Raw genomic sequence first — 18,213 nt, 5'->3', positions numbered from 1 at the left:
ACACAAATAATAACAGTATATTTTTTATAAATTTATCCTATAGTAGCATATGTCAAGTGAAGACACAAACTGATTATAAAACTGGAGGTTATTTCATGAATGATCTTAAAAAATCACTTATCCTTTAAATCTAAGCTATTTAACTGTCTTACTTTCTCGTAAAAAGGCAAAATATAGGTGCCAAGAATAAGTTATTCAGGTACCTCTAGGAAATGATTCTTTAGAATTACCTAAAATTTCTAGAGCTTTTCCCCCAAATGTTTGAAATTTATAGGATTAGTCATTTATTTAGCTCATCTCATTTTAAACCACATGTATTGTTTACTTAGTAAAAAAGAAAAAAAAAAGTTGACATAAGGCATTTAAGTATAATTAAACCTCCAAGATAATGAGGTATTTTGGGACTAGTGTGACCATATTTTTCTTTTTAAAGATTCTTTTTTTCTAAGAAATTCCTTTCAGAAAGGAAAAAAAGCACATCTTTAGATATAAATAAGTTGATTTCTCATTTAACACAGGGAAATCATTTTGATTCAAATCCAAATCCCACCATTCTGATAAATTTCTTTATAGCCCCTTAACTCCTTCAAAGTATGTCTAAAATGTTAACTGTAACACAAAAATTATGTAAGGATCAAAGCTATGCTTCATTTCCCCTCTCCCCTTCCCCACAAAGGTTAGAAATTAAACAAGCTTGGGTCGTCTCCAAATACAAGTGATACATTTAAAAGTTAAAAACAATGTTACCTCTCCTTCGCCCATATGTCCTTGCTGCATGTCAAATGAGAAAAAAACAAAAACAAAAAAACAAAACAACCTTTCAAACATTGTCAAAAGAATCAACTGTGATTTCATCTACCAGCTTTTGAAAATGAAAAACTGTGACTATATTCTTCATTTCCTGGTAAATGTCTAAAAAAACAAGGAATGGGATGGTAAGAGGTCAATTTTGAGCATTTGTAAAATTTCTTCAAGGACACTGTAAAACTTTATTGAATCTTATTTGTTTTAGGGGAAGCTTTTTGCTGTAATTGTTGCCCAAGGTTCAAACTATTATGAAACTAAGGCAGTATACAACATAATCAAAACCAACTATTACCATATTAATAACGTTTTCTCTCAGAATTCCCTGCTAACTAGCAATTTAGTAGATGTACCAATATTTAATTCATGACTTTTTCACCACCAGAAGATAAATAACAACTTTACAGTATTCCTCGGTTAATCCCTTATAAGAGAAAATCATAACAAATGAAACCTTCAAGCAATTCATCAACTTCCTTTTAGCCAACAGTTCCCTATGCCTAATCAAGTCTTCTACCAAGTCCTAAATGTTGAAAAGTAAAAGACTTGGTATTTTTATTGCCAAGTAGGTTGTAGCCAAGGGGCAAAGTAAAGGTAATTAATAATCCACTGGACTACTCAGGAAACGACAGTATAAACTTTAAATCAGAAAACCTTTGAGAAAATGTCTTCCCTGAAACAAATTGGCACTTATAAGCCCAGCCTGTCCAAACACCTCAATTCTATCCAACGAACATTTCTTGAATGCCCGATCTTGTGGATAAATAGTAAATAGTGCATGTCCCTGACCTCCAGGAACTAGCAGCTTTTAAAGCCAGAAGGCCACATAAACAAACAACAGTGTAGCATGCCTATTGTTATACTAGTTATGTGATAGGTGTAACAGGAATAGAGGAGGAAGAACTGACTCTGACGAAAAAGTTGGGGGTGGGGGTAGGGAATTTGAGGTGGCCCTTAAAGGAAAAACAGAGGAAGGGCATTCCAGGCTCAACAGCGTTACAGGCAGGGGTGCTGGTGTAGCATTCAGGGAAAGGTGGCCAGAACAGAAGCATGTAGAACAAGTGGGGACTTGGCTGGGGATGAGGTTTCAACAGCAAACTGGGACAGGTTTTTTCTTTTTGGAGACAGAATCTGGCTCTGTCACCCAGGCTGGAGTGGTGCGATCTCAGCTCACTGCGGCCTCCGCCTCCCGGGTTCAAGCGATTCTCATGCCTCAGCCTCCCCAGTACCTGGGACCACAGGGGTGTGCCACCACGCCCAGCTAAATTTGTATTTTTTTTTTTTGGCAGAGATGGGGTTTCACTATGTTGACCAGATTGGTCTCGAACTCCTGATCTCAAGTGATCTGCCCACCTCAGCCTCCCAAAGTCCCAGGGTTACAGCCTGGGATAGGTTTTTGAGTTAGAAGGTATAGCTCCTTTAAGAAATCACTACACAAACTCACAAACTGGTCAAGGTTTTTATTCTTATTCTTCTAGATAAATGCTAAATAATTATAACTCAAATATTATGTGAGTATCTTCCAAAGTGAAATTATATCTCAAACCAAAATACATTTCTGCCACACTTAGATAGCCCTGGATTTCACCAAAGTATTTGAGCAAATGGATTCACACAACATACAATCTCCCTCAAGCAGTTGTGCTTTCACTTTAATAGATCTTAAGTTTAGGGGGTTGGGGAGGGGTAGGTATTTTCTGACTTAATCTGACAGAGGTTAGAAAGACAAATAGCATCACAAAAGCAGACGCTGGTTTAAGAACATTCTATTCATACAACTGCTTCAAAGATTAGGGAGTCTGGGGAAACAAAGTAACGATTTGAAAATCTTAGTGCTGTCAATCTTAAAAAGTTGACTGATGCTGCTTGGATTTCTGAGAAAACAGATATTTGAAAAGAATAAGCTTTTATAATATAGCTACAAAATTAACATGAAAACTCTCATGGCTTCCATTATATCAAAAATAAATAATTTCCGGAATAGTAAGGGCTGTGGATCAAAAGTTACAATCAAATACTCTCGAAATCTTCAAATGTACACTCTCAAACTTTGATAGTATACTATAAAATTAAACTGGTCAATATAAAATAATTCATGGTTAAATTCTGAGATTAAATTCTGAAAGCTATGTAGATATTTTCTCATATTAAGGGAAAATAGGTTATAAGTGAACAATGTTTACAACTATAAAAGTTGTCCAATCAAATCAGGAAATTAATGTAAATTAATATTGAAGAAATAAAAACAATGACATTCTGGAACATGCAAAACGAGAATGTGTAATTTTTATTTCCACTTATTGTAATACTTATACATTATTTTTCATGTAAATTTTGACCTATGACATATACACAAAAATAAACCATAAGTTCAATGAATTTTCTACAAATTGAACAGATCTATGTAACCGGAACCCAGACATTAATAGAATGCTAAATAATGCCACTTTATCTTACACAAAAAAGATGTACTAAGCACTTTTCCTCACTTATTTCAAATTATATTGGCACACACTTTATGATGAAATTCTTGCAACATAGAACCTCTCTGCTTTCCTCAGGAAAATGTCAGACAGATTTCCAATCTCATGACTAGCAAGTGTTAGTTGTTATTTGATGTTTCTCAAATATCCGAGGAAGTGTAAGTTAAAAAATGACTTTAATTATGTTCAAAGAAATCTACATTTTGGAAAAGTTCTAAGTCAGCAAAACTAACCCTGCTCAGAATTTTCCTCCAGTTACCAAAAAGTAGACTCTTAAAAGATTTTTTAGATGCATGCTATTACCACTGAATAAAAATCTCCTAGTCCCCACCAAAGTTTAAATGAATACTATTTATATGTTTATCCACTTTTATTAGTTCTTAGTTTTGATTTATTTTATTTTTATTTTTGGAGATGGAGTCTCGCCCAGGCTGGAGTGCGGTGGCGCGATCTTGGCTCACTGCAACCTCTGCCTCCCAGATTCAAGCAATTCTTCTTGCCTCAGTCTCGCTGGGACTATAGACATATGCCACCACATCCAGCTTTTTATTTTATTTTATTTTTTTGTATTTTATTAGAGACGGGGTTTCACCCTGTTGAACAGGCTGGTCTCAAACCCCTGAGCTCAGGCAATCTGCCCACTTCAGCCTCCCGAAGTGCTAGGATTACAGGCGTGAGCCACCGTGCCCAGCCTAGTTTTGATTTATAAAGTCCTCAATAATTTAATGTTCAGAACTAACAGGATTCAAGAATGTTAAAAAAAAAAAGGCTCAAAATATCATGGCCATAAATTTTTATAACTTCTGGTTACCTGCTATTAGATCTATTGATATACTTTATTTCTAAAACGTCTTTACAGGATTGCTTACAAATGCTTCCTTTCCTTGTTATTAGCCCTATATGCAGAATCAAATTCCCTCTAGCAAAATATTCCATTAATCTGTTATGCCAGACTTACGAAGTAGGTACAGAAAGACTTGTCAGGGCTCCCCTGACTTTCTCCCTCCCTACACATTATATTATACAAATAAAATATTATTTATCCCACAAAAAGTACTTTTTTCTCATTTGTTGCAACATTTGTAATAATCAAAGAGAAACAAAGTACCCACACATTCAAAAGAAGAAACACCTAGTATGTGGCATTTTTATGTATGTATGTATGTATGTATGTATGTACGTATTTCAAAGGAGCAACCCTATTAACTGAGCATGTGGCATTTTTAAATGTGGCTCACGTTCATGTACCTAAAGCTCTCTAAGATGCTGGCCTGCATGCAGTGTCTAAGTGTGTATTGTAGAATCCTTATTGTGTACATTTAAAAATAAAGAAAATGTAAATAGATATGTGGGACTATGCATAAAATCTTTTTACTTTTTATTTTATTTTTATTTTTATAGAGATGGGGTTTTGCCATGTTGCCCAGGCTGGTCTCAACTCCTGGGCTCGAGAAATCCATCCACCTGGGCCTCCCCAAGTGCTGGGATTGTAGGCATGAGCCATTGTACCCGGCCATGAAATATTTTTTCTAGAAACAACCACAAGAACCTTTAGAGAGAGAAACTTCTAGAAAGAGGAAAGAAGGCATTCACTTCTTGTTTTATCCCTTTCTGTACCATTTGAATTTATTATTATTGCATATGCTATATTGCTATATTTGTTAATGAACCCTTTTTGGTTTTCCCCTTGGTACTAATATTAAAAATGAACAAATGACATTATTACTTTCATACAAAAGCATACTTTCCTACATGACAGCACCTAATCAATTCTGTCACGAATAGGACTTTAGGCCATGAAGGACAAGATATTACTATGTTTTAGCGGACAATGAAGAAACGGATCCTATTCGGGTTACGCTGATCTACCTTAGGCCCTCCAACTGTGCACCTCTCTCTGCCCCATGGTGAGAAGACAAATAGCAATTCTATTTGGAAAAAAAAAGGGGGGGTGTAGCTCAGATGATAAGATGTTATCAAATAACTGACTTCTTTCGGCTAGGCATGGTGGCTCACACCTATAACCCCAGCACTTCGGGAGGTCGAGGTGGGCGGATCATTTGAGGTCAGGAGTTCGAGACCAGCCTGGCCAATATGGTAAAACCCCGTCTATACTAAAAATATAAAAATTAGCTGGGTGTGGTGGCACATGCCTGTAATCGCAGCTACTTGGTAGGCTAAGGCAGGAGAATTGCTTCAACCCAGGAGGTAAAGGTTGCCATGAGCTGAGATTGCACCACTGCACTCCAGCCCAGGCAACAGAGCGAGATTCCGTCTCAAAACAATACAAAACAAAACAAAACAACCTGACTTTTCCAGGAGGACTAAAAGAAAATATATGGGGAGAGGAGTGTGGAAATTAGCCAAATTAGTAAATCAGTTGAAAAGATATAAATCAAAGGCTTGAAGCTAAAAGGAATTAATCTGTGAACAAAAGAATAAAGATGGTAGAACCAAAAAGCAGACACAATCATTACAAAGATCAAAGCATACAATTCAACAAAGATGCAAAGAAACATTTTAAATGATTTCATAAATTAATCCCTAATTTAATAGGCTCACTGCCACAAAATTAATTTACATTTGCTTTATAGTTAGAAATTCCTATCACATTGGCTTATCTTTATATTAGCTTGTTGGTACAACAACATTCAAAGAATGTTCCTAAGATATGATAAAAACACTATTATTTGTAAGGTCTACCTTAGAAAAGAGCAGAGAATGCAACTCTGGTTTCCTTACGTCCCTAACCCTCAGTTTCTTTATTTATAAAAATGGGAAGCAAATGAGAGAATAATGAAAAACACAATGTGTATATGTAATGGTCAGTCACATACTCAATAAATAATCTCCTCCCTTTCCCAAAAGTAAATTCATATGCATATATTCTTAGTATGATCTTCAACAATTATTCTAAGCTTTTCATTAGCATTTTAAGGTTAACAATTGTAGAGCACTTTAGAGTTTACAATTTGTTTTCATATATTTTCAACGAAGGGATCTTTCAACATGCTTATTATTGTAGCAACTAGAACCATATTACATACATTTTCAGTAAGTGATCATCATCTACATTTCTCTTGAGTAAATTACACCTTCCTTTTTGATAGATTTCTTCCCTCTCCCAAGCAAACAATCTTCCTCTTTTCATTCCAAAAAACTATAATTAAGAGATGTTGGGCCGGGTGTGGTGACTCACGCCTGTAATCCCAGCACTTTGGGAGGCCAAGGCAGGCCAATCACTTGAGGTCAGGAGTTCGAGACCAGCCTGGCCAACATGGTAAAACCCTATCTCTACTAAAAATACAAAAATCAGCTGGGCATGGTGGCAGGTGCCCGTAATCTCAGCTACTTGGGAGGGTGAGGCAGGACAATTGCTTGAACCCGGGAGGTGGAGGCTACAGTAAGCCGAGATGGAGCCACTGCACTCCAGCCTGGATGACAGAACAGACTTCATCTCAAAAAAAAAAAAGGAAAGAAATGTTGTTCTGTGCTACCCTTAATAGATCTCTTACTAATCTCTTCCTCAAAGGAAAGAAAAAATATATATGAGTTGTTAAAACTTAACAGGTTTTTTTTGCTCTATAACTTTCTCCTGCCACAAGGTTCATTTTTGAAGTAGCTAATCCTGAGGGCTAAAGCAGTGGAATGAAAGGTTAGAGAAAAAAAAAAAAAAGTACAATGCACAAGCATTTTTATACAGAGGTGGTGGTGGTTTCTTAGGTAAAATAAAGTTTCAAGCTGGGTAAGAGGAAAATTAATCTTTTAATCCAATGTCTATCTCAGAGCTAAGCCAAGATACTCCAGAGGAATTTGAGGTAACTGGCCTATGTTTAGCACTTCTTCTCACTTAACTGGGAAACTAAGTTTTAGGCTTGCTTCTCATAACCATAAAATGGGCATTCTAACTATATCCCTACTACATGAAATTTACTAGTAAAAGGCATCTATTATGGGCTGAATTATGTGGCCACCCCCTATCCCCACCCTCCTGCTCCAATTCATATGTTGAAGTCCTAACCTCCAGTACCTCAGAATGTGACTATATTTGGAGACAGGGTCTTTAAAAAGGTAATTAAGGTTAAATGAGGTCACTTGGGTGGTCCCTAATCCAGTATGACTGATGTCTTTATAAGAAGAGTTTAGGACACAGACATGCACAGAGGGAAAACCATGTGGCGACACAGCTATCTATAAGCCATAGAGAGATGCCTCAAAAGAAATGAACCCTGATGACACCTTGCTTTTGTACTTCTAGCCTCCAGAACTTGAGGAAGTAAATTTCTGTTTAAGCCAGTAGTCAGTGGTACTTATTATAGCAGCCCTAGCAAACTAATACAGCATCCAAAAAGTAGCTTTAGAGAGTTTGGTTTTAAAAATACATTGAAAATCCAGGAACTGTCCCCAAGATTGCCCCTCAAAAAAATCTCTACAACTATTAACACAGCAATAAATTGAAAAATTCCCTAGAGTGTGAACTGTAACATTCTTAACACAATTACCAATCATTGTTGAATTATATTGGCACTGCCTTTTAACATGAGTAGTATATGAAGGTCATTGTATGAAACTGTAGGAAATTGATGATCGAGCAGGGCAAAAAAACAATTTGATCCATGGATGAATACAACCTATGTATCTTTGTAAAGGCAAATTACAACATTAGTCCAATATAAACCACTGAAAACTGGTTGGTGACTCTGACTTTTTTTCTTTTAATTATCGTTATGATTTTTCCAATAAGAGGCTGGAGAGGGGATTTTCTTTTTATTTATTGAGGATTTAAACCTCTTTCTAAAAGCTTTGAGGTTGCTTAAAAATTTCAAAATAAAGCATAGAATAAAAATCAGAGAGTCAAAATTCAAATGTTCATGTGAGAAAGAGAATAAACAGCTGCTCTACATTTTTATCGAAACAAAACAAGAAACGGCTTTCAACAGATAACTTGGAAGAAAAAGCTCTGAAAGTTACATTGAAACAAAGCAGAGTGGCTATATAATCACCTTATTAAAGGTTTTTAAAAGCCTGAATAGATTACGGTGGACAAGGAAGAATAGCTCCTTACAGCACCTTTCAGTCTTAAAATTAAACAATGACTATAAAGTGACATAATATATTAGGCTTTTATTTTCAGTTTTAAGAAAAGGCTGCATGGACACAAGACATGAAGGGAATACATTTGAAAGTGCATAGTTTTAGATTATCTACCTTAATGACAGACAACGAAAGCATGTTCAACTTTCAACAATTTTTACAAACTCATATTAATCCTTTGTTCTGTATTTTTTTCCTTATATATTTTCAGCTATTAAGAATCAATACATGAATGAGATTAATTCCTAACCAAAAATATTACTTATTCTAATTTTCTTATTTTGACTTACTACGTGCCAGGTGCAATGCTAAGTGATTTACACACATTGAATCTTCACCACAACCCTATGCGATGGGTAGTACTTGTAATTCTTTAATTAATCTTCACTAAGCACAATTCATTATGCCAGATTTGCAATACAGGTACCCCCAAAACCTGAGCTAAAGTAAGAGCAAAGCTACTGAGAATGAATACATGAATGAGGTTAATTTGTCTACAGATGTGATCCACTCTAGAAGATATTTCACAAACATGACTGACAGAATAGGCAATGTGCATATCTTGATCAAGGTCACTAAAAAATTGTCTCAACACCTCTCCTCCCTACCTAGTTTTAATTTCATGACTTTCAAGCAATCTTCTGCTCTAATCTGGACATTGCTACTGGAGAGAGAATAGGTCGGTTGAGTAGTCACCTCCAGCATCTGGTCTACCTGGAAGTTTTATGCTTCATTATAAATGAATAAATTGGCATCTGGTCCTAGTTGGTTGGTTACTAAAAAACTAATCCTTCATCAAATCTGACAAAATCAAGTTTTGGGGCCCCATGAAGCTCAGTACTAGACCTGAGACCACGGCAACTGTAAACCCCACACTCCTGGGTCTTGCTGGAGGAGGCAGCAAGAGATGTTTCTTAAAAGAAAGATATCTCTCTTTGTCCTTTATCTTCATGTCTTTCAGTTTGAGGCAATGTTAACCCAAGTCAGTATGCCTTTAAAATAAACAAAATTTCCATGTATACAACATTAAAAACTATCTAGTCTTCTCTTAGAGTTCATGCACCAGTAAAATTTGAAAACATAAATATTTTGGGAAAAAGTTACTTTTATTTTTTTATTGACAAGTAAGATCATTAAAAATAATCTATTTATGAAAGAAAGGGTAGTAATGAAGAAAAAAGGAAAGGCAATCTCATAATAGTATACTTTTTTTCTTTTTTTGAGACAGGGTGTCACTCTGTTACCGTGGCTGGAGTGCAGGTGTGCAATCATGGCTCACTGCACCCTTGACCTCTCCGGCCCAAGCAATCCTCCCACCTCAGCCTCCCAAGTAGTTCGGACTACAAGCATGTGCCACACACCTGGCTAGTTTTTTAAAATCTTTTGTAGAGACAAGGTTTGGCCGTGTTACCCAGGCTGGTCTTGAATTCCTGGGCTCAAGGAATCCTCCTGCTTCAGCCTCCCAAAGTGCTGGGATTACAGGTGACTTTTTTTTCCTAATTAAGTGAATTTAGCTTTAAGGAAAACCCAATAGAGAGAGCTTATTTTTCTGGACAACCCTCAACAAGATGGGCCCCAGAGGCAACTAATCCAACAGGAACACCTTCACAAGGAAACTGGGACAAAGAAGAGTTGATCACTTTGCCTAAGATGACACAGTAATATCTCCAATCTTGGTTCACTACAATTTCCAGTACTTGGAACTGACTTGAACTAGTTCCAAAGGAAAAGGTAAACTCCTCTGCATGTATATATATATCCCTTATGTTCTCCTTATCCTGATGGCACTGTCGCCACTGGGTTTGGTTTTTGACCTAACACATTTATGCTAGAATATTACATTATGGTATTATTTCTCGCACTGTAGCATGAAAAGACCTAGTTCTGATGACCAAGTAAGATTTTATAAACTATTTAGTCTCTAGAAGATCTGATGTACCCAGCAATTCTCAAAAGTCAAATCTCCTGCTAACTTCTCCTGGCTCAACAATCCTACGACACATTGATTTCAAAAGGAGATCCAGTTATAAAAATAATTTTTAACTCCTCATTTACAACATACTAAAATCAAGGAATGGAAGAATTTTTATTTTTATTTGTTTTGGGAATTATGAGAATATAGCTATTTAGTCCATAACACTTCTTAGAGGTCGTGGGACTTAAAATGAGCTTTGACAAATGGAAGACATTTTCTACACACAGAAATTTGAAATCCACATTCCATAGCAAATTAGTAGAAAAGAAGTAAACAAGACCTCTGTATTTCACCCAGTTGTTTTAGACCATGATACTAAAAAGACAGACACTAAAATTCTTGTGAGTGGATATTCCCTCCTCCTGGTGAAACTTAGCTTGCTTCACTATGCACATAAAAAGAGAACTCGACAGAATATTAGCACAGGAAAGGAGAATCTAATGAAGACACTGGAAAGCCAATAAAACTTCATGTTTCTTGTTTTTGTTAGACAGCAAACAGCAAATGACCTTGTCCTATGCAATGTCAAGCACTGTGGTTTTAGGCTGCCTTTTTCTGGTTTTAGATCTCTGCTTATTCTTTCCTCTTGGAACATTTTTCCAGCCACGTGGAAATGGCTTTTATGTTGACATTTCAAAGGTCACTTTACAGAAGCTAATATTAGATAAAGCCAATCTTTAGGTATCATTATGGGATTTTCATTCTCTTTGTCACCAAGTTCAGGACAGGGAATCAGTTGGCCCTCATATTAAAAAGAAAAGTTTCTGCCACAATTGTGAGCTAAAAGAATCATTCTTAAACTAGCTGATAGTTTAATAGCAACTTACAGTTATCATTACAGAACAAACTAATGTCATTTCTCCACTGCTGAAGCACAACTACTATATCAGTTTTGTGCACTTCACTAGGGTAAATCAATTATCACTTACCATTAATAAGCAGAGAGCTATCGGATCCTGGATATGAATAGTTTAGACGACCTGAAGGTAAAAGAAGGCCGTTACTAAATTTACTTTTTTCATAGAGGGTTTAAACTTATTCAATAACAGAGCTGAATTGACTTGCTTTCAAATAGGCAAGGTATTTGAATCAGAGGATATATCAATCAGCATGTTCATCAATATTCAAAAAGGAAAAGTTTGAAAGTAGGAAAAGAAAATATCTCTCATATTTAACTAGGTCCTTCTAATTTGCAAATCCCCATCCAAGGCAATTTTCTTTATACCATTATGTAATAGCAACTCATTATGACAATCTTCACACTTCTGCCCCAATAAATGTGAAAATTTTTCTTCATTTGTGTGGTGTTTTATTACTTTTGAAACTATGTAATTGGCAGTAATATTTTCCTATGTGACTCATAAGAAAAGTGCCAGGCTTATGGCTACATGTACAGACAGGCTAATGGGTTTAATTTCAGGTTTGGGGGAATATTCTCAGAGGGAAGAAGAACATTTCACTAAACTTACACTTGATCTTAGCCAAAAGGCCGAGAAGCGATTCACTAAACTTACATATGATGAAAAATATCAAAAGCCCAGGTCACAGTAGGCACTCACTAAATGCTGGGTAACTTTCCTCTGAATTTTGAAGTGTGTTAAAATCTACTTTTGAAACTAAAATGGGCACCCAAGATACCCCTCAAAAAAGAATTTTTGAAGGTACTAAAATTTTTGTTGGATGAACTGTCTTCCAAATTGGTAGTTACAAATACATGGGGGGAATGGCACTGGGATTTCTCTATGTTGACGGAATTACATTTCTGTTTTGGAAGAGTTTTACATGTAAGTTGAGTTATCTACACTACAAATCCTTACTGAGTACACATATGGACCTAGTTCTATACTGTAAGTTATAAAATAAGAATCATCATGCAACACTTTTACGTCTCCAAACCCCACATGCCATCTGCACCCACCTTGAGAAGAATGACTGAAGAACCCTCAACAGGTCTTCCTCATCTAAGAAATGGATAAGGGGACCTAGTTGTTAGTTCTCTACTATAGTTCCACCTTCTATAAATCAGGATTTAGAATAGGACTTTTAAAGTAACTCAGAACTACAAACATTCCTCTAGGAAACAGCAATCTGAACTCTGACCCCACAGAACCATGAACCTCAAAGACTAAGGAAAAACGGATAAACAGAGGTTCTCCGATGGCTTGCGGCTGGGGCAGGCCTTCCAGGATGCCAGCAAGGACTCTACCTAGTTCCACTAAATATTCTGGGAACCAGAGCTAACACGGGGTCCCATCAATCCAACAGCTACATATTAACAACTCTTTAGAAAGGAACTTAAGGTCTTCAATGTTTTCAATTGCTGCTTCTTTGAAACAGTCTCCATAGTAATGAACTCATGTCATGAAAAGAGGAAACTATTCTCTATTGCCAACAGCTTTAATTAATTCATATCCAAAACTTGAAGTCTGGATAAACTCTGAACTTCATAATTTTCCTACAATTTTGAGACGGAGTCTCACTCTGTCTCCCAGGCTGGAGTGCAGTGGCGTGATCTCGGGTCACTGCAAGCTCCGCCTCCCAGGTTCACACCATTCTCCTGCCTCAGTCTCCCGAGTAGCTGGGACTACAGGCGCCCACTACCACGCCTGGCTAATTTTTTTGTATTTTTAGTAGAGACGGGGTTTCACCATGTTAGCCAGGATGGTCTCGATCTCCTGACCTTGTGATCCACCCGTCTCGGCCTCCCAAAGTGCTAGGATTACAGGAGTGAGCCACTGCGCCTGGCCGCCAATTTTCCTACAATTTTAAAACCAAATGAAAGGATTTAAAAGAAACTAAGTTGGTAACCATTCCATTTAAATTTCAGCTTAGTTCTATGTAGGGGGGAGTGGAGGTAGGAATGGAGATGGAAGAAAAAAAGGTAAAAATTAATTTTGATATTTCAATTTCTTCCTAAAAATTGGTTTAATTCTTTAATGCTAATGTACATAGCCAAGCACCCAAATCTACTGAATTCTATCTAGGCTGCTTTTTAACTAAAGCCTGGATCTATGGCCTGTCACAAGCATGTATTTTTAAAAGGATAGACTTGAGATGCTAGGAGCAAGAACATGACCCTGTTAAAAACTTGGGGGATGGAGGGCCAGGTGCGGTGGCTCATGCCTGTAATCCCAGCACTTTGAGAGGCCGAGGCGGGCAGATTGCCTGAAGTCAGGAGTTCGAGACCAGCCTGGTCAATGTGGTGAAACCCCATCTCTACTAAAAATACAAAAATTAGCCAGGTGTGGTGGTGCACACTTGTAATCAACCCAGCTACTGGGGAGGCTGAGGCAGGAGAATTGCTTGAATCCAGGAGGTGGGGGTTGCAGTGAGCTGAGATCTCGCCACTGCTCTCCAGCCTGGGAGACAAGCACAAAACTCTGTCTCAAAAAAAAAAAAAAAAAACCTGGGAGGTGGGAACAGAGTACTGTTTCTGAATCACGACTAAAAGTAGCAGCTGATTTTCTGTAATGGAACATATATAGAGATTTTATACTTCTAAAACTCTCTAGTAAATGAATAAGAGCTATCACACACTTTCATTTACCATAAAACATTTTCAGAAGAATGACAAAATCAATATAGAGACAAAAATATTTGATAACATTAGTTGAAATATTAAGAGGAAATGTCTTATTATCTCCAAGAAGATATTCCAATTATTTAATACTAACATTGCAATAGAAACCAAGGCTGTTCTTTTTTTTTTTTTTTTTTTGACGGAGTCTTGCTCTGTCGCCCAGGCTGGAGTGCAGTGGCGCAATCTCGGCTCACTGCAAGCTCCGCCTCCCGGGGTTCATGCCATTCTCCTGCCTCAGCCTCTCCGAGTAGCTGGGACTACAGGCGCCCGCCACCACGCCTGGCTAATTTTTTTTTTTGTATTTTTAGTAGAGACGGGGTTTCACCGTGGTCTCGATCTCCTGACCTCATGATCCGCCCGCCTCGGCCTCCCAAAGTGCTGGGATTACAAGCGTGAGCCACCACGCCCGGCCAAGGCTGTTCTATATGAACCATAATGCCTCTTACTTGATGCCAAGGAAGGATGATGATGATGATGATGATGATTATTATTATTATTATTATTGAGACAGGGTCTCACTCTGTCGCCCAGGCTGGAGTGCAGTGTGGTGCTATCTCAGCTCCAGCCTCGACCTCCCAGGCTTAAGTGATCCTACCACCTCAAGTCTCCCAAGTGACTGGGACTACCGATGCATGCCACCATGCCTAGCTAATTTTTTATTTTTTGTAGCAATGGGGGTCTCCCTATGTTACCCAGGCTGGTCTTGAACTCTTGGGCTCAAGCAATCCTCCCACCTCAGCCTCTTCAAGTGCCAGGTTTACAGGAATGAGCCACCTCACCCAGCCCTAAGGGAGGATAATGAACAATGAGAATCCAAAAGACAATTATTAACAGGCTGGTTTCACAATGAAGTTTCACAAATGAAGTTCCACTTTATCACAAATTCATATTTTGGGTACCTTTTAAAGAGAAAATTTCAACTTGACAGTAACAAAACGGTCTCTTAACTCTATTATGAGATTAACTCAGCCCATATCTCCTGAAGAGACCTCCTGCAACCAAACTAGGTGACCTTTAACGCTTTCCCTGTCCCTTGGCCTTATAAGTTACAGTCATTCTACCCTCCAGCTAAGACACAATGCAACACTGAAGAATCACTGGCAAAGTTCACAATTGAACTCTGAAAGTGATACTTGTTTTTAATTTTTTTGACTCAGCCTTGTGATATAATTCCTGTTGTCAGGTTAGAATCAATTGCAGTCTCTAGTAGCAAACACACCTGTGACATTCTGTTAAACAATCAGCTATTCTTTCTACTTAAATTTTAACATACAGGCAGTGACATTAAGTGACATTGATTTGTTTTCTTTTTTTAACTTTCATAATGCTTCCCTAACTTGTGTGCCCTACTCTTCTGTAAATTCTCTCCACAACTAAAATATCTAAAGAGTTGTCCATAATCTATTATGGATAACACATACCATTTCCTTTCTGGAAATCCTCCAAAAGCTCCCATTAAAAGTGCCATGGGAATTTGGTTATCTACAATCTTTTTGCACTCTCCTTGTCCTTTTTCCTTTATTTCTGTTCTAATATCCTCTCTGCTATATTGGTGTAAGTTTCTATAGCTTTTCTATTCCATGGCTAGCTAGTTGATAATCCCCTCCCATGCCTGAGACAGTGGCCCTTACTCCATGTTCCCAATGAAGAGAGTGTGTCTCGTTTATATATATATATGTATTTTTATGTTGATATATAAATATGTGCTTATATATAAGCATATTTGCATACTTACAAATAAATACATAAACGTCATTTTTAGAGCATTTTAGGTTCACGGCAGAATGGAGAGGAAGATACAGAGATTTCTGATATCCCTCTGCCCCCACATATGCATAGCTTACCCCATTATCAACATCCCGAACAGAGTGGTATAGGTTGATGGCAAAAACTGCAATTACTTTTGCACCAACCTATACATTTGTTACACCCAAAGTTCAGAGTTTACATTAGGGTTCACTCTTGGTGTTCATTCTGTGGGTTTGGACAAATGTATAATGACATGTATCCACCCATTATGGTATCAGACAAAGTAGTTTCGCTGCCATAAAAATTCTCTGTGCTCCCCCACTCATCCCTCTTCGCCAGCCCGCAACCCCTGATCTTTTTACTGTCTCACAGACCTGCCTTTTCCAGACTATCATACAGTTGGAATCATAAAGTATGCAGTCTTCCAGATTGCCATCTTTCACTTAGTCGTATGCATTTAAGGTTCCTCCACATCTTTTCATGGTTTGATTGCTCATTTCTTTTTAGTGCTTAACAATACTCCATTGTTTGGATGGATCACAGTTTACTAATCTATATTCACCTACTGAAGGGTATCTTGGTTTTTCCAAGTTTTGACAATTATGAATAAAGCTGTCAAAAACATCTATGTGCATGCAGGCTTTTGCATAGGCATAAGTTTTCTCAAGGATTTTTTCAAATCTATTTTTTTTTTTTTTTAGATGGAGTCTCACTCTGTCACCCAGGCTGGAGTGCAGTAGCGCAATCTCGGCTCACTGCAACCTCTGCTTCCTGGGTTCAAGCGATTCTTCTGCCTCAGCCTCCCGAGTAGCTGGGACTACAGGCAAGCACCACCACACCCAGCTAATTTTTGTATTTTTAGTAGAGTCAGGGTTTCACCATATTGGCTAGGCTGGTCTTGAACTCCTGACCTTGTGATCCTCCTGCCTTGGCCTCCCAAAGTGCTGGGATTACAGGCTTGAGCCACCTCGCCTGGCCGGAAACATCTTTTTAACGAACTCATCAAATTTTGTTTGTAGCTACAAAGCAACAACGAACTTTCTTACCTAATCATTTCAGCTTCTGGCTAACCTTCTTATCTCTTTTACATTAAAGCCCCCTTCGGAATTAGAGCTTTTAATACCTAGGCATCTTGAGTGTCCTGTTTGGGTACCAGGTGAGCATTTGATGAGTTCATTCCACTGAACTCAAAACACCAGTATTTCATAAGTAAAGTATAATAAAATAAAAATTGAGATGTCTGAATATTAATATAACCCAGTACCTGCCTGCTGTTTTGTTTGGTTGGATTTTTGAGAAGTCATCTTTATTTTATTTTATTTTTTCAGACAGAGTCTCACTCTGTCTCCCAGGCTGGAGGGCAATAGCGTGATCTTGGCTCACTGTAACCTCTGCCTCCCAGGTTCAAGTGATTCTCCCACCTCAGCCTCCTGAGTAGCTGGGATTACTGGCACCCGCCATCATGCCCGGATAATTTTTTTTGTATTTTTGTAGAGACAGAGTTTCACCATGTTGGCCAGGCTGATCTCGAACTCCTGACCTCAGGTGATGCTTCCACCTCGGCCTCCCAAAGTGCTGGGATTACAGGCATGAGCCATGGCACCCAGCCAAGAACTCATCTATCTTTAATCAGTATCCAGGTTTGGGCACATTCAGAATTTAATTTCTCAAAGGAGAAGGAAGGCATTAGGATTTCGGCATGTGAACCTATTTGATGGGCAAAATTCAATCTTTGACGGCTCTTGGTATTGATTGTGTTATAAATATAAAAAATACTGCCTGGTCAGCAGCCCTAATCTTAAGGAACATTATGACAGGAAAAGTAGTAGTCTCTGGAGGCCAGCTGCAGAATTTGGAACCAGAAGCCTGGCATACATCATGCCAAAGGCATAGGCTATATTTGCTGACATGACTCAACCTAGCCAAATATAGGCAACAGATACAGTGTGACTCTGGGGATCTACACTACCAAATCCTACAACCTAGAAAAGATCCATACGTCAACTAGGCAATTCCATGCTAAGCATTTGCCAGTCGGAAGAACCAATATTTACCAACAGACTGACTTAGAATAGGTGGGGGCAGGAGGTGCTAAAAAGAACAGTATGTACTATCATATCCTTTTAAGACACTAACTAAAGTAACCAAGTCAAAAAATAAAAGGAGAAAAGACTAGAGGAAATCCTCCTTCACATTAGCAGTATATATAAGTATTACTTTCATTAATTAGGTAAAATAAGTTATTTTCTAAAGAATGATCCAGATATTACTACTACCGATAATTCAACAGGAAATAATAAAAATAAATGCTGCCATTTCAAACACACAAACACCAAAAAGTATCAAATGTATCTGCAGCGCAATTAGATTTCACACTATCTATAAGCTTTTCTTTTTCACAGTCATGCCAACAATGTTGACAACATGGTGCAGGCCAAGGAATGATAATAGGGAATAACTCTAAAGTGACAAGTAGCATAAAATTTTTAAGGATCAACTTTTGATTGATTCACTCTATAAAAACGTGG

General features: G+C 37.7%; 1 protein-coding gene across 4 annotated transcripts in view; it reads right to left on the bottom strand.

Moving 5' to 3' along the window:
- CPEB4 (cytoplasmic polyadenylation element binding protein 4) overlaps positions 1 to 18,213 on the bottom strand; it is a 74,308-nt gene that overhangs the window by 18,129 nt on the left and 37,966 nt on the right. The window contains exons 3-4 of one of the 4 annotated variants that reach the window (XM_032158651.2): positions 11,286 to 11,336; positions 748 to 771 (exon numbers count right to left, since the gene is read on the bottom strand). The exons of 1 other annotated variant lie outside the window; for it this stretch is intronic. In XM_032158651.2, coding sequence (XP_032014542.1) covers positions 748 to 771; positions 11,286 to 11,336 — 75 coding nt within the window. The remainder of the gene's footprint in view (positions 1 to 747; positions 772 to 11,285; positions 11,337 to 18,213) is intronic. 2 more of the 4 variants (XM_032158652.2, XM_032158653.2) reach the window with 2 other exon arrangements.

This window comes from Hylobates moloch, unplaced genomic scaffold (assembly GCF_009828535.3).
Source record: "Hylobates moloch isolate HMO894 unplaced genomic scaffold, HMol_V3 SCAFFOLD_6, whole genome shotgun sequence".
Classification (NCBI taxonomy): Eukaryota; Metazoa; Chordata; class Mammalia; order Primates; family Hylobatidae; genus Hylobates; species Hylobates moloch.
This window is presented reverse-complemented; position numbering and strand designations above follow the sequence as displayed.